Here is a 25316-nt window from a genome sequence, read left to right on the forward strand (position 1 = left end):
CAATGCTGTTGCTAGCCCTTGCAAGGTGACTCTTTGTTGTCCCTTTGCTTGCTGAGGCCCCTAGATGACTGTCTTTTGCAGCAAATTGTTGTTCTTTGATTAGAAAATGAACTAGCAGCTCTCTCTCTCTCTCTCTCTCTCTCTCTCACTGTAAACTAACGGAATGGCTGAGACCCAGTCCCCAAAAACGTTTTCTGAGTTTGCATGGCATTTTACCTAAGTGGCAGTCTTCTAAACCCATTTTTCAGCATTGTCCAGCCATATAATTCATTTTTAGTGTTAAATAATCCTAAAAATTAAATTCAGCCCCTCAAACTCCATAATTAAATTGTCTAGGCCATTTGCAACTTGGAGTGTTCACCAACCTCTGTTGACCCTTAGATTGGCATTAATTAATTAATTAATGCTAGTCCCTAGTGTTACAACCAACACTTATTGGCCAAATAATTGTCCTAGGGTCAAAACTGACACCAACCGACCTCCAAAGCCTAGCTGGCATAACTTATCACAACTTTTGTGTTTCATACCTACTGCATTCTTGGGGTCCTTGGTCTGTTACCTTGAAATAATTGCTATATGCATCACATGTGCTAAACAACCTTACACATTTAATTAATAACTCAATCAAATGTTATCAGCAAGATTAAAGCATCTCAAAATTTCACATCCTCGTGACATTGTGTGTGTGTGTTGGAAGATGTCTTTGTTAGATGAGAATGGGAAAAAGCTTTTACCAACAAGAAGATAAAAAGTGCTTATGTGTTAGAGCTCATTCACATGAGAATATTCAAGAGGAAAATGATAATACAACCCTAATGTACATTAGTCCCACCACCTAAGAGGGCAGTGACCAGTCTGATGGGAAAAACACCCTTCTCAGCAATAAGACACGAAAAGTGCACGTGTTTTAGAGCCCATTCAGACCAGAACGACCAAGAGGAACATGATTCGTGTAACAACATCCAAATACATTTGAACAGCCCAAAGCCACAAATGATAGAGCAGGTCTTGGTTAGTGTGCTACCAGAAAATACAGAAAATAGGTGGAGTAGGTAAGGGAAGAAAGAAGAAGATTATGATTTTTCCAAAGTTTTTGATAACCTTTATTTCATGACTAATGGCAACCTTTATAGTTGTTGGATCTTTATCTGAAATATTCTAGAATTATGCTGATCAGTGGTTCCCAATGTGTTTGCAGGTCGTGAAGAGTGTGGCTTCACAAAACTTGGAGGTCAAAAAGCTTGTGTACATATATTTGGTGCATTATGCTGAAAAGTATGCTGTCCTCAGAACTTTTATCACTGGTATGCCTTATAATTGTATAGGCACATAAATAACGATAGGGAGGAAGTTAGAGAGTAAGAACATATTGACATGTTTTGTTCAAGACAATCTTTTGAATACTAGTGGAAACAAGCTCAACCTTCAGTGCGAGGACTAGACCAAATCCCAGAGATGTGAATCCAACATACCATTACCTTCTCCTTCTCATGCTTTCATTGAGCCTATGTGCTCTTAGCTTGCTGATTGCCAGATTGGCAGCTCACACATACTTTCTGGATGATTATTTTTCTCAAAGATAAGAAATTTACTTTCCTTGCATGCTTGCTCCAGTCTTTTTAAGGTTCACAATTCTTGGACTAGGATAAAAGGATTTTCTTGCTGGAATAGGTGTTAATCCATCTGTATGTGATGGTGTGGTTTGGAATGCAGGCGCCCTGATGAAGCTTTGCTGTCAATCAACACTTTCCAGAAAGATCTGGTAGATTTTAACCCACTTGTTCGTGCATGGGCATTGCGTGCCATGTCAGGCATCAAATTACATGTGGTGGCTCCATTAATGCTGATGGCCATACAAAAGTGTGTGAAGGATCCATCTCCATATGTTCGAAAGTGTGCTGCCAATGCCATTCCCAAGCTTCATATTTTGGATACAGATCAGTATCATGATGCTTTAGAACAGGTAATAGTAATACACCTAGTGTGAGCTGTCATGGATTTGGAACTTGATGAAGAAAATCTGAGATATTCTTTTGTTTTTCCCTGTAATATTTGTTTCACTTTCATTCTCACTCTCACACTTTCTCTTGCACAGTTGGTTGGGTTGTTGCTGGATGACATGTCTCCTGGAGTTGTTGGGGCAGCTATTGCTGCATTTCTCACAATCTGTCCGGACCAGCTGACTCTAATAGGGCCAAGGTTTCACAATCTTTGTGAGTTGCTTCCAGATGTGGAGGAGTGGGGCCAAGTTCTATTGATTGACATTCTTCTTCGCTATGCTATTGCTCGACATGGAATGCCACCATGCCGTAAAAAACTCTTTGAGTGTAAGGACAAGTCAGAAGCAAAGCAGCTATCTTCAGTTTGTGAATCATCTGAAAAAATGGCGTGTAGAGAAAGCGAGGTGTTGATAAAGCAACAGAACTGTGTTCCTCAGTCAACCATGGATGTGAAATCAGTCTTCCATTGGACAAATCACGTGGAGGATGACATAAAGTTGTTGCTGCAGTATACATCTCCTCTTTTATGGAGTCATAATAGTGCAGTAGTTTTGGCAGCTGCAGGAGTTCTTTGGCTTGTGGCACCAGAGGAAAAGTTAAAGATCCTAGTGAAGCCTTTACTATTTCTTATGAGATCTTCATTTGACTCCCAGTATGTGGTAATGGATTTCTTTCGTTTGGGATCACATATTGTCTTACATTGTATTCAATGTTGTAATCAATCTGTATTATGTCTCTAGAGTTTGCAGCCTGAAAAGCTATCATCTTAAGGGACGATTCTTTACTGCTTTTTCTTAAACTTCACATTTATAATAGTATGCTGGTTGCTGACTGTATTCTGAGCAAGCTGCTATAATGAGCTTTCCTTCAACATGTTTGAATATAAGAGATGCATGCAGACTTGGCCTTGTGGTCTCCACTTCATTTGGACCCCCTTGTATGTGCGTGTTGACTATCGCATATTGATTGCTTGTGTTTTGGCTCTTACTAAGTAGATGCATTATTCAGTATAGTAGAGGAATTTTTTTTTCGGGGCCCCAAATCATTCATATATGTACAATTGCACATCCAAAGGATTTGCAGTGTCATTATCTAACTCTGTTTTAGTGCTGTCACTAATCTGTAACTCAAACAATCTCCTTTAACAAAGAAGGTTCATTTAGCAAGACTAGGATCAAATTAAAGCCCAAGATGAATAGAATGGAGTTGATGAGAGTAGATGGATGATCCATGGGCCATACTAGGTTAGCTTGAATATAAGGTACCTGCCTGACAAATATAACCATTATATATTTTTAGTAGGTTTTTCATTTACTTTCAAAGTTTTTTGTATTGTGTAGGTTCATTGTGTAGATTCTAACACCCAAGGATTTTTGATGTGTAGTTCAAGTGTCAAAACCTTTTTCATTGAAGCACGAGAATGCTTATGGTAAAGGTTCTTTTTAGTTGGGATGTGAAAATGCTTGTGGGAAAAGAGTTTCTTTTCTAAGGAAAAATTAAAAGAAGAATTTTGATACAGTGGCTCTTTCTATCGAACCCTAGTTGGATCAAATTTGTTTTGATATCCTGTCTCTTTTGTGCGGTTTGCATTTGTTTTTCCACTCAATAAGATTTCTGATGATCAATCATGATTGCCATTTTTCCAGGTAATGGCTAACTTAAAAACATTCGTCCAAGAAAGACCTGACCTGTTTGAAGACTTCTATGAAGATTTCTTTATCTGGTCATCTGATACCCAATCCATTAGGGCAATAAAACTTGACATTTTGCCCATGATAGCAACAGAAGCATCTATCTCGTGTATATTGCAAGAATTACAGGTAGACTAGCTTATTTTTCAAATGCTAGTAATTCTCAACAGAAAAGCTGTCTTCCATTTTCTGCATGGCTTTTGCTTAGTCTCCTGGTCTTATATTGACAATGTCTCATTTGGTCTGCTAGTCTGATATTCACAACATAGTGCATTTACATTTTTCAATTATTTAAGCTCTGTCTTACTTCATCTGTAAGTATTGGAACTGGAAGTTTATGTATTCAGTAGTTACAAATGTAGGACTTAGTGTTACACCAACGTTCAATCTTGAGATAATAGGTGGTAAAGCTAAAAAGGGAGTAGAATTTGTTTCCTCACTCTGAGAATAACACTGCATATCCAGTTCATTAATTCCAACTTCTCTAACTTTCATGCGAGCCTTTTTTTAGTTCTTCAACTTCTTTTAGGCTTGTTATATCCACACTAGCTTACGTAGCTCACCCTTTCTTTGAATTTATTCCTTGATACAAAAACATATTGCTTCAGTGCTGTAGTGACCAAAAGTATTTGCTCAGATAAGTTAACAACACCCAAGGGCACTATGGGCAAAGTGTTTATGGATGTAAGATATAATGTAAGATTTCTGTTCATGTTATTGTAGACTTTGAGAAGAGAACATGGGAACTTTATAGAGTTGAGACAGCTGCCGAACTTCTTTATGTAAAATTTATTATTGAAGTATGTTTCTTTGAGTGTCTGTGTTCACTGGTTTCCAACATTTCAGGCATATGTCCGAGATTGTGATCGTCAATTTGCTGCCAAGGCTGTAAGTGCGTTGGGAAAATGTGCGACAACATTCCCCTCTGTTGCTAAATCCTGCATGGAAAGCCTTCTCTCTTTAGTGAAAGGAGAGAGTAGGCGTACAAAAGATTGTGATGGTGTAATGGCAAACATAACTGGCAAAATTGGCGTCTCACAGCTAGATTCAAAGAAGAATTTTGTAGAGAAACGGTCACCAGGTGACTCACAAGTTTTTAGTAGCAGAGATGATGAAAGAGAGGCAGCTGTCGTAACTCAAGCCGTACTTGCAATGCGATCAATGATGCAGATGCATTTCCATGAGCTTGAAAAGGTGCAGCTTGTTATTATTGTTTATGACATGCAATTTTCTTAGATCTGCTTGAGCTAATATTGGAATATTGGTACTTTACATAACTGTGAACTCATGTTTAGTTTTTTACCCAAAGTTTTGTAATAAAAAGATGTCCAGAACTTATTGAAATTGGTGCATTGGACTTAGGTTTGGAAAATAACTAGGATAATTAATACAATCAAAGGATGATCAATCCCGTTGCCTTGGGTCTTTCCAGTCGCCACATTTTGAATGGCAAATGCTTCTTTTGTTCTACTAGTGTGGAATCTTCCTACCATAAATTTATTTCATGCCCCTTGGCCAGATAGATTTGGTCCCTCTTGTTTGACATATGGAGAGCTCCAGTGGGGCCTTTGCTGCATCCCTCTGATTGGGTCTTTGGTATAGCAAAATATCCCATTCCCACAGAGCCACATATGAAGATCTTGTTTCATTTCTTCAGTTCCGACTTTTGGGGTTTTTGGAACAATTGGGTCAGTTGGAATGCCTTTGTCTTCAATTTGGCCTCCAGGGTTCAAAGTCATATTGCTAAGCTCAAGGGCCTTCCCTATTGGCAGTTGGATCTTATTCAGCATGCTGGCCTTCTCCCTAGGATTTAGTTGCTTGGCCTGTGATAGTTTCTTCTGCTTCTCTGCTGTGACTCTTGTGTTTGTTTCTCATGTGATTAATACAATTACTTGTCTCTCTTTTTGTTTGTCTCTCTCTCACACACACACACACACACACACACACACACACACACACACACACACACACAGCCTTAGGTCCTTTGGAGGACAAAATTGACCTATAGGACACATCAGATAGTTCATCACATTCTGTTTCGTGTATCAGTGCCATGAAGGCACATAAAACAAAAAGGGAAAAGAAAATTAAATGGGATAATCTCTAAGCCCTTATGCCTCATACGAGCTTTAATTACAACATGAAGTTCCATTACTTATGTAGAGGGTAGCAAAATTCCATTGCAAGTTATATTTACTTCTAGGGAAGTGGAGTGCAGAACTCCTTGGTGACTGCTTTTTGTCCTCGATACATTGCCCACTTACCATTTCTTCACGCTTCTTTTGACTTTTGCTAATTTTGTTGATCGATTTTTGAGCTGAAGTGGGTCAACTCGCTATCCATACTTTCCTCCCTTGTAGGGACCTAGCTTGCTTCATCACTGTTGTCTTCTCTGTCATATCTATGTAGCTAACCTTTGCTTGTATGCCTTTTGGGATAATCCAAGTGGGCTCTCCCAAATCTACGAAAGGGACCGCCTTGCTTAATTGTGCTCGTAGGACATTCATTTCTATGATGAAATCTTGTTCCAACTTGGGAGCAAGATTCTCCCTATCCCAACCCAAGGAAGACCACCAATCCTTATTTCTCCCTCATTACTTTCAATCCTCTCGTTTTCCTTGATTATCGACATAACCGCTGTACAAAAGTGTGTTGAATTAGATGAGTTTTTTTTGTTTTTTTTGGGTATATGGTTGGCCAATTCTGCTTGGAGTGACTCTGTTATAGGCTTCTTGTTTGCTTTCTATTGTTCCTTCTTCATGCCTTGTAGTGTTCTTGCACTTCTTTTGTGTTCTTCTTTTTTGATCATTTCTTGCTTCATTTTTCACCAGCTCTTGTTGAACTTTTTCAACTCCTGCAGTAGGTAGGGCTACCATTATGAAGGCTTTGCTGTTGGTAGGGAGACACAAAAGGTGTTTGGAGGTTGACTATTGCAGTAAAGGTCTTCTTTTTCTCCATTTGAATTGTTGAGACCCAAAGGGAAAGTTGTTTGAACAGTCCCCAAGAGATTCCCCTTCTCTCCTTGGGTCTGTTTGACATTAACCCTACAGGAGACGAGGCAGTTGCAAGGTAAGACGGATGAAGTGAGAGTGGGACGGGACAACTAAGGCGAGGGTGGGGCAAGTGCAAGTGGAGTGAGGGTAGGGTGGGTTTGGGCAAGGGCAGGAGAAGGGGTGGGGTAGACATTCCAACCGGGGCAGGGGTAGAGGGTGGGGTGGGAGTGTTGGGGGTAAGGGCGAGGGCAGAGATTACAAGGCAAGGTGGGAGGTATCAAAATATGTGACAATGTAGAGAGATAGTAGGGTTTGTAGGGAGAAACATAGAGTCTGTACAGCAAACACTGAGCGAGAAGAGAAACTCAAAAACACAAGAGAACAAGATGATGAAGCATTGAATTATGCTATGTGAAGTAAAAAGTTGATACAAGGGAGTCGATGCTTAGAAAATGACTACATTGTCTTGTTTGAACATTGTCTTGTTTGAATTACGCAGCAGCACTTGTTGGGAATATGCAAATTGAAGGGAGCGAAACGTACTTCTCCGGGCAGTGAGCTATCGAAGCAATCAGTGGAAGGTGAAGGACAGTTGTTGAGGGAGCGAAACCTAGCCTCAAATGCCATCTGAGAGGAAGCAAGAGATTTACAATTGTCGAGGGAGCGAACTGCAGTCCTCTAAAGCCAGTAGTGGACCAAGGCTGCAAATGTAGACGCCAGAGGCCATAAGGCAGCAAAATGCTAGGCAAGAATTGAAGCTAGATGCTTATGTATTGATGCCAGATGCTGGGAGTTATAAATGCAAGCTAGAGGGGCTGCCAAATTGATGCCAGGTGGAAGAAGAGTGACTCCAAGGCAATAGATATTGATGCCAAGCAGGAGGGGATGATGCTAGACAATGGGGAAGCCTCTAGACTAAAAAACGTAGGTGAAGGTGGAGCACGAAGGAGAAGGATATTGACGCCAAGCAAAGGGATGGTGATGCGAGGTGGAAGATGCTCCAAGCGCAAGGCGAAAAGCTATGCAAACAGGGTGCTTGAAGCAGAGGGAGAAAATGGTGAAAAACAGCCATGAACCACGAACCACAATGTTTGCCAGCAGCGGTGTGAGGGCAGTGGAAGGGTTGGAGGGAGAAGGAAAGGGTGTCTAATGACAGAAGAAGAGTCGTGAAGAGTGTGGGTGGTAGTGTAGAATGAATGGAGAGGCAGCTATTTATAGGCCTTGGTTGTCTAGGATGGTGCACTACTGAGTGGGTGCCCATTGATAAAGTGCCCAGAATGCGGAGGTCACCATTATTGGGCTTGTTAGTTCAAAACCCTAGCTGAGATGGATACACGAAAGAAGTGGTTTCTCAACACCCACTCTTAGGCCCGAAAAGGGATGAAGAAAAAGGAGTGAAGAGAGGTCATGAGAAGATGTAGAGGATCCTTGAGATCTAAGATTTCAACCTAAAAGATAACATGTAGTAAGGAATAGGAGATTGTATGAGATGTAGAACTTGACTCCACCTTGGGAGAGATGCTACTAGCTTTGTAACTCCATGCTGGAAGGAATTCTAAGGCCTTATCACCAAGTCGCGGTTGAACCTCCATGGCCCTGATCTAAGTGGTACCTGAAGGTTCTAGGAATCAAGAGAAGAAACGACTTCTTGAAGACAGCCATCACCGAAGAGTAAATGGTGGGCGAAGAACTTCACGATGAGTAGTATTCCCTCAGAGGTTGGAGATGGAGGGGCCCTCTTGAAAGTTGAAGAAGTGGTGGAAGTCCTCGAAGGGCGTGGAAATAACATCCCCCTCTGTGAGAGATATGGGATGTTAAAACTCGTGGATCATGAACTTAGAAACATCTAATAATGAGTGCTGCAAGTCATGCTGAAGAAGGTATCTAGGGTGTTGAAGATGTCGAAGTACTCCCAGAGGTGGTCTCTCGAACTTGAGTAGTTGAGGATGAGGAAAGGTGAGGCTCACATGGAGTCAAGGGTGGCCAACCGTCATTGTCTCTCAATGGAGTGGACTATGGAGCTAAAGCAATGAAAGGTGTTGAACAACCACTGTCTCTCGAAGGAGCAGACTCTCGTGGGGACGGTATCCAACATGAGTGTCTCTCGATGGAGTCGACTGCAAAACTGTGGGTTGTTGAAGTGGCAGTCCTGAAACCGTAGAAAAAGTAGAAGCAACGTCCACAGTGCATGGCGGTGGTTGCAAGGAGGTTGAGGTACGAAGTGATCCTCCTTTGGCTTGAAAGGGCTTAGTGCGCATCAGATGTGTCTTATTCATAGTTGCCTTCGTACGTCGTACGGAGAGGTTCGTACGATACGAATCATACAGTACGTATCCGTATGACTTTTGGGGCCTATTTGGGCCATGTCGCCTGTGCCACCTGGATCTCGTGTCCCATGTTTTTTTGCGCGTGTGCTTTTACTCCGCTTGCTTGCGTGGCACTTTTTGGGGGGTGGGAAGCCTTCGATACCTCACCCCACCCCCTTTTCTAGCCATGCACTCCCCTCCCCAGCCCTCTTTGGATTCCTTCTAGCTAGCAGCTCTCTCTTTGACCGTTGACCCCTCTCTCATCTACAAAAGGTGCTCCTCTCTTCCATGCTTTCACACCAATTCTGCAAGCACTTGTGACTTACCATTCTTATCTTCCTCTCTTGGATGTCATTCTCGAATCTCACCTCCCATCCCCTCCCTCTTTCTCGCACCCGATCGAAGCATTTGCCATTCTGAAAATCTCATCTCCCATCCTCTCTATCCCGCAACCTATCAAAGCATTTGCTATTCTCATCTCCCATCCCCTCTCTCTCACTCTTGCTCTATTAACTTTACCCCAACCCTTGGGCCTCTCAAGTCTCCCTCTCAACTTTCAAGAGTCGAGACTCAAGCATCTCTCTCTCTCTCTCTCTCTCCCCTCTTTATCCGTCATCGGCACCATGACTTGTGAGAAGCACGAGGCCTTCAATTTGCATGCGATCCATGTGGAGAGGGACACAAAGAAGTCCAACTCCCACCATTGGACATGCAAGTATTATGGGAAGTGCTATACAAGCGGTGCAACTTGGCTTCTCCAACATCTTTCCAAGCCGGGGGGGCAAGTTGCTCCATGCAAGGAGATCCCTTGAAACATTGCGGGGGAGATTCTTGCCAAGATGAGAGGGGGATCCACAAGAGGAGGAGGAACTTGCTTATCGGCACCAACTCCTATGCCTACTAACGAGGAAGCATCCCATGTGGGCGTATCTTCAACCGATGCGGGAGAGGCCTCTACCATTGGTGGTGGAGGCTCCACATCCGCATTCGGCTTCGGTAAAAGACAGAGTGAAGGCTCATGCGGTGCCAGAGAGACAATCGTCCCTCTCTTAAGCTCCCGGTCATGTGCGTGGATTGGTTGTCTTTCTTAGAGAAAGGCAACGACTTACGGACATTGAAATTGCATGCATGGTGATTGATGAAATCTTGTATTCAATGTCCTAAAGCAAGAGCAATGGAAGAAGATGGTAAAAGCCATTGCCAAAGTGGGTCCATGTGAAGGATGGACCGGTGTCACATATAACGGCATGAGGACGAGAAAGATTGATGATGAGGAGAGGATTGATAGAGCCCTTGATCCTATTCGGGCCGCATGGATAAAATATGGTTGCTCCATTCTCACCGACGGATGGAGTGATTGTAAGAAACGGGGCATCATCCACATACTCGTCTCATGTCCACTCGGCACTTACTTTGTGGGAGCCGTAGATACTGGCAAGAGGGGGAGAAAAACGACGGGCGCATTCATCTACTGCCACATTCGACAAGCCATCATTGAGGTATACATTGCAATTTGCGTTTTAAATTTGTTTCACTTTCTTTCATTATGATAATATCATGATTCATGATTGAAATTAGATTTATATATAACTTGTAATTTGTAAATTGTGGTTGTAGGTGGACCCCTAAAATGTGGTGCAAGTTGTTACCGACAATGCATCGAATTGTCGGCGCATGGGCCATTTGCTTGAGGTCGAGTTCCCTACGATTGTGTGGACTCCATGTGTAAGTCATTGTTTGGACTTGCTCATGGAGGACATTGGGAAGCTCAAGTGGATGAAGAGGGCAGTTCGCAAAGCTACATCAATTGTCACATTCTTCACGGTAAAGGTAAAAGTGCTTGCGATGTATCGTGAGCATAGGACACTGGAGTTGAAGAAGCCTTCTTCAACTCGCTTTACTTACATGTGGTTATTACTGGAGTGCCTTTATGAGGTGCGGTCCGCCTTGCATTAGATAGTGGTGTCCACTCTATAGAATGAGTGGGATGAGCATGAGATAGAGGAGGCCAAAGCCATTTAGCGTTTGTGCCTTAATGAGTAGTTTTGGCAAAAGGTCCGTGCCGTTGTCATTGTCATGACTTCCTTTTATAGGGTGTTATGTATGAGTGATTGCGAGGGGTCCACCATAGGCCTTCTCGTTTACTTCTTTAGAGCGGCATTGATGGAGGCACGTGCTTGAATAGTGATCACAAAGACACATCGTGCACATCTTTTAGAGATAGCATAGAGGAGAAGGGTATGGATGCATAAGCCTATCCATGGTTTTGCCGCATTGGTACATCCGGCCTACAAGTCACCGGCGGTCATGGATGATAGAGAGTTCCGTTCAGACCTGCTTGCTTATTTGACTCGTATGGTCGTTGTGGATGATCACAATGCAGTGCTAGAGGAGTTAGGATGCTATGTAGATCAGAGAGAGCATGTGGCTTTTACTTCTCCCACTTGTTGGAGGAGAGAGTCACTTGTGAAGCCTTAATTTTGGTGGCAAAACTTTGGATACGCACTGGGGACCCTTACAGCTCTTAGCCATGAGGCTTCTTGCCGAGGATTGCTCTTCAGGCGCATGTGAGAGAAACTGGAGTGCCTATTCCCTCATTCACACAAAGATTCATAATTGGCTTAGCACACGACAGTTAGAGCGGCTAGTCTATTGCCCCACTAACTTACGCACGATGGGGGCTATAATGAGCATGGGTAGTCCGAAGCAGGTAAAGTTTAAACACTTAACCATAACATTTAAAATTTGTTGTTTTAACTTTTAAACTTTGAACTTTGAAGTTTAAACTTTATACTTTACAATTTAGACTTTAGCATTTACAATGATCAATCTTACGTACATCACTGCATTGTGTAGATGAATATTGATACATTCAAGTTGACGGGCGACACTCTTCCGAGTATACATAAGGAGGTGGAGGAGGAGGAGGAGAGGATTTTTGCAGAGCTCTATAGAGAGCTTATAGCAGCAGATACTCGTGACACTCACAATCAACGTGCTTGTGGGTGAGGAGTTTGAGTAGGTTGTAGTAGGGGCATGGTCAATCGACACCCTCCATCATTGAGGAGGGGTGGTTTGAGTGGCTTGCAGAGATATGTAAGGCGGGGCTCTAGTAGTTCACATCCTGTGCCTCATGATGACATCCCCCCCTTGCCTACATAGCTGCTACCTATGGAGCCATCATTTGATGATGATGGTAACCTCATCAATGAGGATGAGTATGAGTGTGTCTTATCATCGGATGCCGAGGAGTCATCTTCAGACTCTCTTGATGAGCACTCAGATGGTTCTGATGATGATGATGATGATGATAGTGATGCCTCATCATAGATTCATATGACATAGGTATTTTTTTTTGTATCAGATATACTAGACTGTAGTTGTATTGCATGTTTTGCGTTGCCCATGCAGCCGCGATGGTCACCCTCATGTATTCATCTTATTTTGTAATGAAATGGCTATTTCCAGTTTAAACATGTATTGTATGATCTATCATTTAATGATTTATGATTTTTGTTATTTAAAAAATCATCTTAATTTATTTTTCGTACTAACATCGTACTGTACCTTAAAAAATCATAAGGTACCAATTAGTACTGTATTTTATTGTACCGTACCGTATTATACCTTTCGTACCTGACAACTATGGTCTTATTACCTTGAGCATAAAAATTTGAAAGGTGGTGTAAAATAACTCAGAAGGGAGATATGGCACAAGGGGTGTCGGGTGGTAGACACATATACTTTGGCGGTGTAGGAAGCAAAGGTCGATGTCCGCAAGCATCAGTGTGGGGTTTGATAGTGTCCGAAGAGGAGCACCTAGTGGTTTGTCCATCTGCTTGTAGCAAAGTCATAGCACCGATGGGGCAACTTGTAAAAGGGAGAGTGGGAGGGAGAGGAAGAGAAGGGTATCTCTATCTATTGGTAATATAACGGAAATGAAGGGGAATTAGTAGATGATGCCAAACCCACAACTTGTCTTTGCCTTCTCTGAGGAACAAGATCTTTAGTTGTTTGAGCTTTTGCACTCTGATACCATGTCAGAATATGCAATGATGCATGCGGTAGGATTTGCGGAAGAAACAGAGTGTGTGTATGACAAACATTGATAGAGAAGAGAAACTCAGAAACACAAGAGAACAAGATGATGAAGCACTGAACGATGCTATGTGAAGTAAAAGCTGATACAATGGAGCCAAAGCTCAAAATATGACTACATTATCTTGTTTGAATAAGGCGGCAACACTTGTGGGAAATATGCACAATGAAGGTAGCGAAATGCAGTCCTTCGGGCAGTGGGCTATTGAACTAATTAGTGGAAGATGAAGTATAGTTGTTGAGGGAGTGAAATGTAGTTCTCAGATGCCATCTGAGAGGAAGAAGGAGACCACTAGCTATCGAGGGAGCAAACTGGAGTCCTCTAAAGCGAGGAGTGGACCAAGGACACAAATGCAAATGGAAGGGGTCGCAAGGCATCAAAATGCCAAGTAGGAACTGATGCCAGATGTTGGGAGCTGTAAACACAAGGTAGAGGGGCTACCAAATTGACGCCAAGTGAAAGAAGAGTGACGCCAAGGCAGCAAATGCTGATGTCAAGTAGGAGGAGATGATGCTAGATAGTGGGAAAGCCTCTAGACTGAAAAACGTAGGCGAAGGTGGAGCCTGAAAGAGAAGGGTGCTGATGTCAAGCAGAGGGATGGTGGGGCTAGGTAGAAGATGCTCCAAACACAAAGCGTGATGCTATGGAAATAGGGCACCTGAAGTAGAGGGAGAAAGTGGTGAAAGACAACCACGAACCACGAATCACAATGTTCGCTAGCAGGGGTGTGAGGATAGTGGAAGGGTTGGAGGGAGACGGGAAGGGTGTCTGATGATAGAAGAAGAGTTGCGAAGAATGTGGGTAGTGGCGTAGAATGAACGGGGAGGTGGTTTATTTATTGGCCTCAACTGTCTAGGTGGCACACCATTGAGTAGATGGCCATTGATAAAGTACCCAGAATGAGAGGCTAGCCCTTTTTGGGGTTGTCAGTGCAAAATCCTAACTGAGATGGATACAAGGAAGAAGTGGTTTTTGAACAGGAAGGCAATAGGCAAGGTAGGGCAGGGGTGGGTTCAGAGAGAGGGGGTGTTATTGTTAGGGGCAAGGGTAGGGGTTATAGGGCAGGGTGAGAGGTTGATAGATAGGGCAGTCCAGAGGGTGGGGCATGAGTGCTGGGGCCAAGGGCGGGGTGTAACAAGTCTTCCTCCTCGGATAGGGTGGTAAATAACTTGATTAAGCGCTATTTATTGTTGGGAATAAAGGCCTCGTGCCTTTAAATGTGCTCGGATGTGAACACACCCTTAGCATTTGTACTTATACATATATATCTATCTAAAAACTTAAAGTTACACTCTCGTCATTGTACCTAAAAACGTACACACACTCTACTTTGCTCTCTCTGACTCTCTGTCTCTCCGCATGCAACGAACACCTGTTGTCTCGATCTTCGTGCCTCTCCTGTCACTACAAATTGGTATCAGAGTTGGCAAGAGACAACTGCAGACATCGTGGGTAGTTGTAGGCAATGAGGACAGTCGACAGTTGTAGGCATTGTGAAGAGGTGCCACGTGAGACTCCAGCGAGGAGACAGGTCACGGCGGGCAAGCCACGATAGGCAGTAGACAGCGCATGCAGCAGTTGACGGGGGCAGTAGTTGGCGTGTGACCGTCTAGAGGATGACCATTGGGCAGCAGTCGCGTGACGGGTTTGTGGCGGGTAGGCGTAGGCCGGTCGGCGACTTGCACGGGGTCAACGGATCCCGTCACACCTTTTTTTTTTCAAAATCGTATTTTTTAAAAAGGAAAAAAAATCAACTTCCACACCCCTTTCTTTACGGGGTTTCACGCGCCAGGCACAAAAGGCCAGATTTGTGCAACTATGGTCCAGAAAATTTGGGGCTTTTCCTAGATTTGGGGAATGTGATGCAGGACAAACAAATTTGTCTCAGAAATTGCAGGAATTTGTGACATTTTGTCCCCGACATTTGGGGCTTTTCATGTACATGCACAAATTGGGCTGAAATTTACCCAATTTTTTGACATTGATGCACATTGGACCGCGTGAAATTTGGGGCTTTTGCAGTTTGGGCAAAATTTGTGCAGCATTTGGTCATTTTATGTACATGCAGGTTGAATTCCATGCAATTTGGACATCAACACTTGGTAAAATTTGGGGGTTTTGCTGAAATTGCTCTATTTTGGCAAAATTGACCTGTTCTATGCATGACAGAGAAAATGCAGATGTGTGGTTGATGCTTTGAGCACAAAATTTTTGGGGCTTTTGACTGTGTGTGTCAAATTTTATGCCTGTGGGTACATGTACAACAGAAATTGTAGCTAAAATTTGGGATTTCTCATGTAATGTGATGCACATGCCCTTGGAACAGCTGTAATCAGTTGGATAATGCTGTAGCACATGGTTCGGTGCTTCTGAAAATTTAATTACAGATCTGAAATCTGTGCTTCTACGTGGTTATTTATTGCTGGTTGGTACTTGTTTGTACCTTGGTCAATTGGGTGATAGTTTTGGGCCTGCATTTGCTGTTTTTTGGTCACATTTGGGACGTCTGGTGGGAGAGCTTGGCATCACAGAGTTACCTGTTCTCCATTGTGATAGTCAGAGTGCTATCATGCTAGCACGGAATTCTGTCTTTCATGCAAAGACAAAGCACATACAGGTGAAGTACCACTTCATTAGAGAGGTACTTGACAACAAGAGCATTGAGCTTGTCAAAGTGCATACAGATGATAATCCTACAGACCTTCTCACGAAGGGTCTTCCAGCTGAGCGGTTTGCTCATTACCGACAGATGATGGGAGTTGGATAGATATATGCATTTCAGCTTTGTACATACTAGACTTAGCTGATTCTTTTCGCCTCTTAAGGCACATTGCCTTTAGGTGGGAGGTTGTTGGAAATAAAGGCTCTCGTGCCTTTAAATGTGCTTGGGTGTGAACACAGCCTTAGCACTTGTACTTACACATATATATCTATCTAGAAACCTAAAGGTACACTCTCGTCATTGTACCTAAAAATGTGCACATTCTCTACTCTGCTCTCTCTCACTCTCTCTGTCTCTCTGCGCGGAAGGAACACCTGCTGTCTTGATCTTCATGCTTCTCCCGTCACTACATTTACAACAATTAAGAAATTCACAAAACTGAAATGCACACTTTATCATATAATCTTGGACATTGGATATCTTATTGGCTTCAAATCTGGAGTCCCTTTCGGTATTTGTTTAACTTAGTTCAAGAAAAAGTTGATGTACAATGGGATTCTCCCAGTCGCTTTCGGTTTTCCAATCCCCCTTGCTGTTCAAAATGAACAACAAGTCTTCAATTTGATTTGTTGATTGATTTAGGCAAACAATTGGCCTTCACTCTCTTTGATGGATATGGAAAACGCCCCGAATTCAATTATTTGTTGGTTCCTCCACTCGAATAGGCTAAAAACAGCTTCAACCTTGTTGAATCCAAGTCTTCGAGCTTCCAATTTTTGGTACACTTTCCAAGGCTGTTGCTAAACCCTAATTTCTTCTGCAAATTAGGGTTTATAGTAGAGAAATGTGAAAATTTTCAGCCTTTGGTGATCTCAATGCTGTAATCTTCGGAGCAAGGTTGTAGAAAGAGTGGGGAGATGAGAAAATGCTGAGGAGAGAGAAAATTCAGACTTTCTTTGCGAAGAATTGAAGAAAATTTGTCATTTACTGTTGTTGCTTGTCTCAACAACTTGTAGGTGCTGTCATCTATTGTTAATTGGTGTTTTCCTACGCTTGGCTGCCTCTGAAGGTCCTCAAATGGCTGCAAATGAGACTTGCAGCATCTCCTACCCCTCTCTTGTAGGCTGAATACACTAAAAATGCCTCTATCCAACATATAAAGACGTTTTTTAGTCTTGCGTGGGCATTTTGACAAGTGACAGTCTTCCCAAATGGTTTTTCCATCATTATTTATAATTACATATTAATTTTCAGTTTTTAAATACTGAAAATTAATCTATCAATTATTTCGATGCCTTGAAAAATAATCTAACTGACCAATAATTAAATTGGCTAGGCAACTTCCATTTTCGAGTGCCTCTGTGTCATCTTTGATTGTGAGATTGATATTAGGTACCTTTAAGTGCCACTTCTCTAGTGTCACCAACAATTGACACTTATGACCAAATGAATGATGTGGGCCAATAACTGGCACTAGATACCACCAAGTACCTGTGCAGCATAACTTATAGCAACTTTTCCTTTTGACATCCGGTGATTTCCTCGGGTCTCAGGCTCGTAAATTTACTCCAACCCTAGTTACACCTCACATGTGCAACATTTACTTAACCATGTGATTAAAAATTAATCCACAAGTTAAGCGAGTTTTCAAAAATACATGTCCTCATGATAGCCCTTTCCCTTGAAATCCTTGCAATCGTCCTTGATTGCATTGCCAAATGCATCAAAAGTAAAATAGCGGATTGAAATTTCTACAAGGCATCATAGTTAACACAACATTGCGCATTGTTGCTCAACCATTTCATATGTCCAACGCATGCTGAAAATTACCAACCAATCATACCATAACATAAGACTCACAAAGTATCTCAAAAACATTGCAACATTATCATGTGACATGTCTATTTTTCATGAGCTCAACTCATCTAGCAAAACGAAACCATAGCATAGCATAACCAAGCATAAACCATGGCTAAAATATCAATGGCATCATCACATATGCTATTGTCCATGGAACCAGATGTAAACCATTGAAAATTGAGCATAATCTGACCATAAACTGATTACTTGCTGATTTGAGAACTGATCACAAATTGTTGCAAATGTAACTCCAAACTGATCACAAACTCATTGCAAAAACTGACCAGCAATAAATGCAAAAACTGATGCGAAATTAATCCCAAAAGTGACCATAAACGGTTCTCAAATTGATAAAAAATTGAGCTGAAACTAATCAGAATTTGTCTCAAAATTGAGGCAAAATTCATGGCAAATTGATCATAAGCTGATGCAAAAGTATAGTTTCAGTGCTCGAGTGAAACTCATACTCATCTATATACATCTCACAGTGACTAGTACACTAAGTAGTGACCTCATGGCAAACATAGTGTTAGCGTAGTACCTTGGATGCATGCTGAATATATCCGAGATCCACTATATATGAGAGCTATCTATAACTGGAGGAGTGAAAGTGCTACCTCCCTCTTGAGCATCAAGCAATACTCCAGACCCTTGCTTTGCTGAACCTGACGGAGCCCGAACTAAAGTCGACTCTAATTGAAAGATATCTAGGTAAAGCTGCAACAATTGAGGATGGTTTGCCAAGTCATCCTCTTCTATCCATTTAGCATCCATTGGTGAATAATTCTGAAATTTCACCAAGTATCTCCTGGAAACTTTACCTTTGATCTTTCATTCCTTATTTGCCAAAATTTGCTTGGGTACTTAAATCTCATCCAACTCCTCAATCTCAGGCTGAATTTTAGCAGACATATCCTTTGGCACATCACCATGAAAAGGCCTAAACAAATTGATATGAAAGGCATTGTGTATCCGCCGATGTGGAGATAATTTCAGCCAATATGCCACATCACTGATGTTCCCCAATACCTGGAAGGGCCCATAGTATCTCCTACTCAACTTCCGATACAATCTTTCTCTTCCTTTCATCTTTTTTAGCCTTGCCTTTTCAAAACACAGCAATACATAATCACCCTCTGCAAAAAGATAGAATATGGACTATCATTTGCAAGTTTAGCAAACATGCCCATTTCATTCCGGTGAGAAAGAAAATAAAGGTTGATCACATGGCACAAATTTTTTTGGAGCACATCTTTCAGTATCATAGTATGCCGGAGTTGATTGTTAGTGATCAAGATCCTCAGATGAGTAGTTTATTCTAGAAGGGGTTGTTTGAGAATATAGATACCATGATGAAATTCTCATCATCCTGCCATCTGCAAACCGATGGTCAATTTGAAGAGGCTAATTCTGCAGTGTTGGATCTATTGAGGTGCTATGTTTCAAATAAGTTGTAGTGGGAGGAGTGCTTGCCATTGATTGTGTTTGCATATAACAATATGGTACATAGTTCCACTGCCAAAGGTCCATTTCAGGTGGTTAAGGGTAGTAAGAAGGTATCATTTATCTAGCACACTAAAGATAAGATATTTGAGGCTTATTGCTATGTGGAAAACTTGGATGGAGCCTTGTAGAATATGCGATATTATGGGCCTTTCCAAGTGTTGGAGAAGATTAATGATGTGGCACTGAAATTACCTCCACATTGGCAGATACACAATGCCTTTCATGCATAGTTGCACTTGTACGTAGTACAAATTGGTTCGTACTATACGATTCGTATCGTACAGTACAGTACAAATTCGTACATTTTTTTTTTCTTTTTTTCTTTTGTCCCTCTCGTTGGGTGTGGTTGTTGTTGTTGGTGGTAGTTTGGGTTGTTGACTGTTGTTGTTGTGGTGGTGGTGGTGATTTTGTAGCCTTGATCGATCAACTAAGAAAGGGGGTGGAAGCTTGATTAGACTCATCATACGTGTTTTGTTATGATTTATCCTAGAGCCAAAGGCCATACATAAGGTATTCAAGCAGTTCCAAACGTTTCTAATTGATGTCCCATCATTTTTCACAATATGTTAGTGTCATCAATAAATAAATTCAGCACCATTTGAGAATCATCAAGTAGCTTAATCCTATTGATTTTACCTTTGTTCACAGCTCATTTTGCACCACCCAACCCAAAGCATTAGTACACATTGCTAATAAAACTAGGCCAGAGGATAGCTTGGCCTAATGTACCTTCTGAGAGTACACGAATTAGTGACTGTACCATCGGTAGCTACTTTAGCCTTAGCAATGCCAAACAAAACCATAACAAAATTTATAAATTTTTTACCAAAACCTTTTGTGGTTTGTTTGGTAACTGTTGGTCTCACAGGTCATTTTGGCCTCTGGTAGACGTTAATAAAGCATCTCATGTCATTTCATCTCTCTCTCTCTCTCTCTCTCCTCTCCCTCTCTCTTAACCTTCTCTCTCTCTCAAGCATACATGCCTCTTATTTGTCATTCATGTATGATGTATCCACTCCTATGTATGTACTTGTAAGTTGTAGCGCATGTTGCGCATGCGGCATATACCATAGAGGTTTTGGCATGTTACCCTCAAGTATTCATCTTATATACTCCAATAGCATTGCTATTTAGACTTTAAACATCTGTTCTATCATCTATAGTTCAAAATAATAAAGTTATTTTTTTTTCGTACTAATATCATGCCGTACCTTATAAAATCTTAAGGTACCATTTAGTACTGTATTTTATCGTACCGTACCGTACTGTACTTTTCGTACCTGACAACTATGCTTTCATGTCAGTTTATTGAGGCCTTTTCATGGTGATGTGCCAAAGGAAATATATGCTGAAATTCAACTTGAGGTTGAGTAGTTGTATGGGATTTTGATACCTGAGTAAATTTTGGCACATAAGGAAAGAAAGGTTAGAGGTAAAGTTTTCAAGAGATATTTGGTGAAGTTGGCACAAAGCGGATGACTTGGCAGACTATTCTTAGTTGTTGTAACTTTACCTGGATGCCTTTCGGTTAGAGCCAACTTTGGTTTGGGCTCAGTGAGATTTAGCAAAGCAGGGTTCCACAGTAGTGCTTGATGTTCAAGGGAAGGTAGCAATTTCACTCTACCAGTTATGGATAGCTCTCATATGTAGTGGATCTTGAATGTATTCATAAAAAACAAGATAAAGGAAGAGGCAAGAGAAAAATAAGTTGATAGTAGGGCTAAAGGTTATGGGGTTAGTCTAGCATTGTTGGAGAAATTATGAAGATGAAGATACTAAGGAAGAAAATACCTCGAGGTGCAAAAGAAATAAATGATTAAGATAGAAATTTAGACCATATCTTTTTCAATGCGAAGCAAGCTTTGTGTGAAAGCACAAGAAACAAGTATAATATGGAGAGAGAGAGAGAGAGAGAGAGAGAGAGAGAGAGAGAGAGAGAGAGAGAGAGAGAGAGAGAGAGAGAGAGAGAGAGAGAGAGAGAGAGAGAGAGAGAGAGAGATGGCGGTTGATCGTGTCCTGTCCTTGAGCCGCCTGCGGAAGCCCTGTCCCTGAATCGCCTGCGTGGTCGCTCCCTACCTGCGGACGTCAACCTGCACGCGGATGCCTACCTGTGGAGGCTCGAGATTCGCCGAGGATGTCCGTACCTGCAAGGTCTGCCTCGTTCCTGTTTCGCTTGCTGCCTTCTCGTCTTTTGTCTTGGCAATCAGATCGTGATCCGGACTCCCCCTGCTGTGCGACTGTGCCCTACTGCGCGGCGTCCTGCCTGACGCCTCCCCTCTTACGCGTGCACAGCCCGTTCTGCCCTGCCCTTGCCTATCCTCTCGACTCGTGCTGCCTCCCCGCGTGCGACCTTTCTCCGATCTGGACTCCCCCTGCTGTGCGACTGTGCCCTATCGCGTGGCGTCCTGCCTGACGTCTCCCCTCTAACGCGTGCACAGCCCGTTCTGCCTTGCCCTTGCCTATCCTCTCGACTCGTGCTACCTCCCCGCGTGCAACCTTCCTCCTCTGGTCCGCGCCACAGAGAGAGAAGAAAGAAAGAAAGAAAGTTATATTAACGTCTTCTAAAGACCAAAACTAGCCTATGAGACAAACTGTGATACAACTGATGAGGTCCAGCAATCCAAAATAGAAGTGCTGAATGAAAAGCTAAAAACTGGAAACTGAAAATACGGCGTGTGAGAGAGAGAGAGAGAGAGAGAGAGAGAGAGAGAGAGAGAGAGAGAGAGAGAGAGAGAGAGGGAGGGAGGGAGGGAGGGAGGGAGGGAGGGAGAGAGACATAATTGGGGAGCACGCGATTGCGACTCTGCACAGCTCACAGAGCTGATATGCCCCTGTACAACGAGCGAGAGAGAGAGTGAGAGAGAGCGAGAGAGCGAGAGAGAAGAGAAGAGAAGAGAAAAGCATGGCTGGTCTGGATCTGGCTTTTATCGACCAAACGGTGGCAGCCCTTGGTCCGGATTCTGATACAGAGGAACTGGAGGATATGGCTCCTTGCACAGAGAGATGCCTCCTGGTCCTGACTTTCAGCCTGCGGGCAAACGCTCCAAGCATATTTTAGAAGAGACAATGGGTCATCAGGAATGTCCTTATGCTCAGGTTGCCTCTGATTCGGTGGATTCTCAAGATATTGATTGGGAGCATTTGCTGGAGTTTGCCAACACTCTGCTTGGCGATTATGTCCAACATAATCATAAAGCTTTTTCTGACTCTGGCACCGAAGATGTTCTGGAAGCTACGGTGGACCCGAAAAATGTCTTGCGCTCATTTTCGGTGTTTTATGACCATGTGGTTATACTCTTCTTCATTGGCAGGATCCCAGTGCTTTCCCATATTCGTCAGTGGCTGCACAATCTGCTACAAGGGGACTGTGTTGAGGAGATTTTTGTGGGGCCCCGAGGCTTCTATGAGGTGCTGTTGAAATCTAAGAAGCATCGTGCGGATCTCCTGTCTAAACTGCCATTGTTCTTTGATCACCATTTGGTCCATGTTGTGCCATGGCGTCCTATGGCAGGCGACGTGAATGCCCGGTGTGGGTTGAAGTGGAAAATTGCCCGGTTGTCTATTGGCCACTGTTAAAGGATTCCATGGCCGTTGTGGGCATTGTTTTGGCCCCCCCGAGCCTAAGGGCCATGAATCGTAACCGTTTGTGTATGTTATGGGACACTGCTAGGAAAAGGCCTGCGTGGCTACGTCTTAATTGCTCTGGCATGCATCCTTTGCACTTTCGTTTGAAATAGGGAAACTTTGCAGGACACTGCTTTTCGTGTGGAAAATTGGGGCATTTTATCGCCAAATGCCCAGAGAAGCAACCGTCTTCAGATGATGAGCATGTTGTGCTTCCTATGGAAGACATGGTGCTTGATGCTCCGTCACAGGATGCAACCCAGCCACCTAAAGTTTTGGACAAAGGTAAACAACAGGTTTCGGGTTTGGATTCCCGTGGCAATGACTGGGTAGATGCATGCCCCAAAAAAGGTAAAAAGTTTGATGCTGGCCTGGCGGATACTGGGCCTAATACTTCACAAGATTCCATGCGCACATATATGCGTAGGAAAGAAATGTTGTCTTCAGAGCACACTGCGCGTACTATGGTTTTCTTGTGCTCCGCGTAATCAGTCTACTAGGAAAGTATTTACAGACGGTCCAAAGGGCCCACCCGCTAAGTTGGCTTTTGATAGGAGAGGTAATGTGATTACATCATGGGATCGTTGTTATCCCCGTTCCATCCCCAAGACAGTGGATATTCTATCTACCTCTAAAGCTGGCCGTCAGAACTCTTTTGCCGTGTTAGCTGATTTTTTGGATGAGGGTGTCCTGGACATTCTAGCAAAAAAGGTTAAATCGAGGCAAGCGGTGCCTCGTTCCTAATTTTCTTTTTGAATACACATGAAGATAGCCACGTGGAATGTGCAAGGCATTTGTTCTCGCCATAAGCAACATGCCATGTGGATTGTATTGCATGAGAATCAATGGGATGCCTTGTGTGCTGTTGAGCACAAGAGTCACGGTGAAGCAGGAAAAGTTGTGGATTGCCATGGGTTTCACTTGTTTTATGCAGGGACACATGCCATGCCTTATTTTGGTGTGCTTATGATTGTACACGAGAAATATCAGCCTATTCTTATTAAAAATGATGTACATGGCCGCTTTGTGGTAATTGAAGTTTTATTTGAAGGAGAGATCTTATGGTTGCTGGGCCTTTATGCTCCGAATGACCCTTTATTCCGCCGGGATCTTTGGAATACTTTGCAGACCTCCTTGTCACTTGGCAGAGGGGGTTTTTTGATGGGGGATTTTAATATGTGTGTTGATTCTTCACAGTCCACATCAGGGCATTCGGTGATGGACGCTCCGGAAAGCCGGGTGTGGAATGCGTTTGCTCTTGCTGTACTTAAGCAAGATCTCTGGTCTTGGCTACACCCTTCTTCTACAGGGTTTACTTTCCATTCGGCACAGTATGCAACTACATGGTCGCGGTTGGACCGCACATATATCATGCAGGATGATGATTTTCTTTCTGAGATGTTGGAAATGCAAGCGTTGCAGCAATATGCCTTGTCGGACCATTTCCCTCTCCAGCTTGAGATACTTGCACAACCCATTGCACCTTTTATGCAATTGCTGGATAGACTCTCTTTGCGTTTCAACTCGTCTTATTTGAAGCATTCAATCTTTCAGGGCTATATGCAGCAATTGATTGATAGATTCTTATTGGACTTCGCTTCTGAGGGCACTACTTCTTTTGAACGATTGCTCTCTAATGTGCAGCGGGTCGCTCGGTAGTACGGGATTCATCATGCCTCTCTTTGTCGGCGGCGTCGACAAGCAGCGGAGGACTTACCGGCTTTGGTTCGTTCTCTGTTGGTGGACACTCTAGATGATGTATTTCTGCTGTCATTGGCGATGTGTTTGGCTGATCTTATTAAAGAGTTTCAGTTGAAATCTTATTAGCAGGCCAAATTGCAAAATTTGACAGAGAATTTGCAAGATAGTGCTTGTCAGTCTCATAAGTTCTTCCGCGCTCTGCATGCATCCCCTGCGCGAGAAAATATGACTCCACTCCAGGATTTTGAAGGTCGAATGGTCACTGATCCTCAGACTATTGTCAATATGTGTAGGGATTATTTTCTAGATCTTCTTGGTTCTTCGCATTCACTCTCTGACCAGGTTACACATGCACGCTCAGTCTTCTATGATCTGGTCTGCCATTAGGTTCCACTTGATATGCAAACTACTTTGGAGACAGATATTTGTGAGGAGGAGGTTATGGATGTTTTGTTACTCCTGCCTAAGGATAAAGTCCCGATTGGGATGGTCTCACCAATGAATTCTTTGAGAGTTCTGCTACCCAACTGGTGAAGCCATTGACGACTATGTTTCAGCAGGTTTTGGAAATAGGGATCATACCTTCCTCATGGAAAGGTCTTATCAAACTGCTTCCAAAAGTTCCTTCGCCGTCAATGTTGCAACATTGGAGAACAATTTCTTTGATGGGTTCGATGTATAAAATCTTTTCCAAAGTGCTGGCGAATCGGCTCCACAAGCATCTTCCGGCCATTGTGCATCCTCTTCAATATGGTTTCATTGAGGGCCGAAACATTCTGCATAATATCTTAAATGTGCAACTGGCTATTGACTATGCAAGACACTCTAGTCAAGAAGTGGTATTGATTCAATTGGATTTGGAAAAGGCTTTTGA

The 25316-nt window shown here is 42.8% G+C and overlaps 1 protein-coding gene across 2 annotated transcripts in view; it reads left to right on the top strand.

The window, feature by feature from the left end:
- PAT2 (protein affected trafficking 2) overlaps positions 1-25316 on the top strand; it is a 98757-nt gene that overhangs the window by 44227 nt on the left and 29214 nt on the right. Inside the window, exons 2-6 of one of the 2 annotated variants that reach the window (XM_087686599.1) lie at positions 1199-1275; positions 1714-1963; positions 2096-2659; positions 3647-3820; positions 4538-4885. In XM_087686599.1, coding sequence (XP_087542725.1) covers positions 1199-1275; positions 1714-1963; positions 2096-2659; positions 3647-3820; positions 4538-4885 — 1413 coding nt within the window. Of the gene's footprint in view, positions 1-1198; positions 1305-1713; positions 1964-2095; positions 2660-3646; positions 3821-4537; positions 4886-25316 lie in introns of those variants that run through there. The other variant, XM_087686600.1, reaches the window with a different exon arrangement.

The sequence above is a fragment of the Lygodium microphyllum genome, chromosome 10, assembly GCF_053477565.2.
Source record: "Lygodium microphyllum isolate KBCC chromosome 10, Lygodium_microphyllum_v1.1.10, whole genome shotgun sequence".
Classification (NCBI taxonomy): Eukaryota; Viridiplantae; Streptophyta; class Polypodiopsida; order Schizaeales; family Lygodiaceae; genus Lygodium; species Lygodium microphyllum.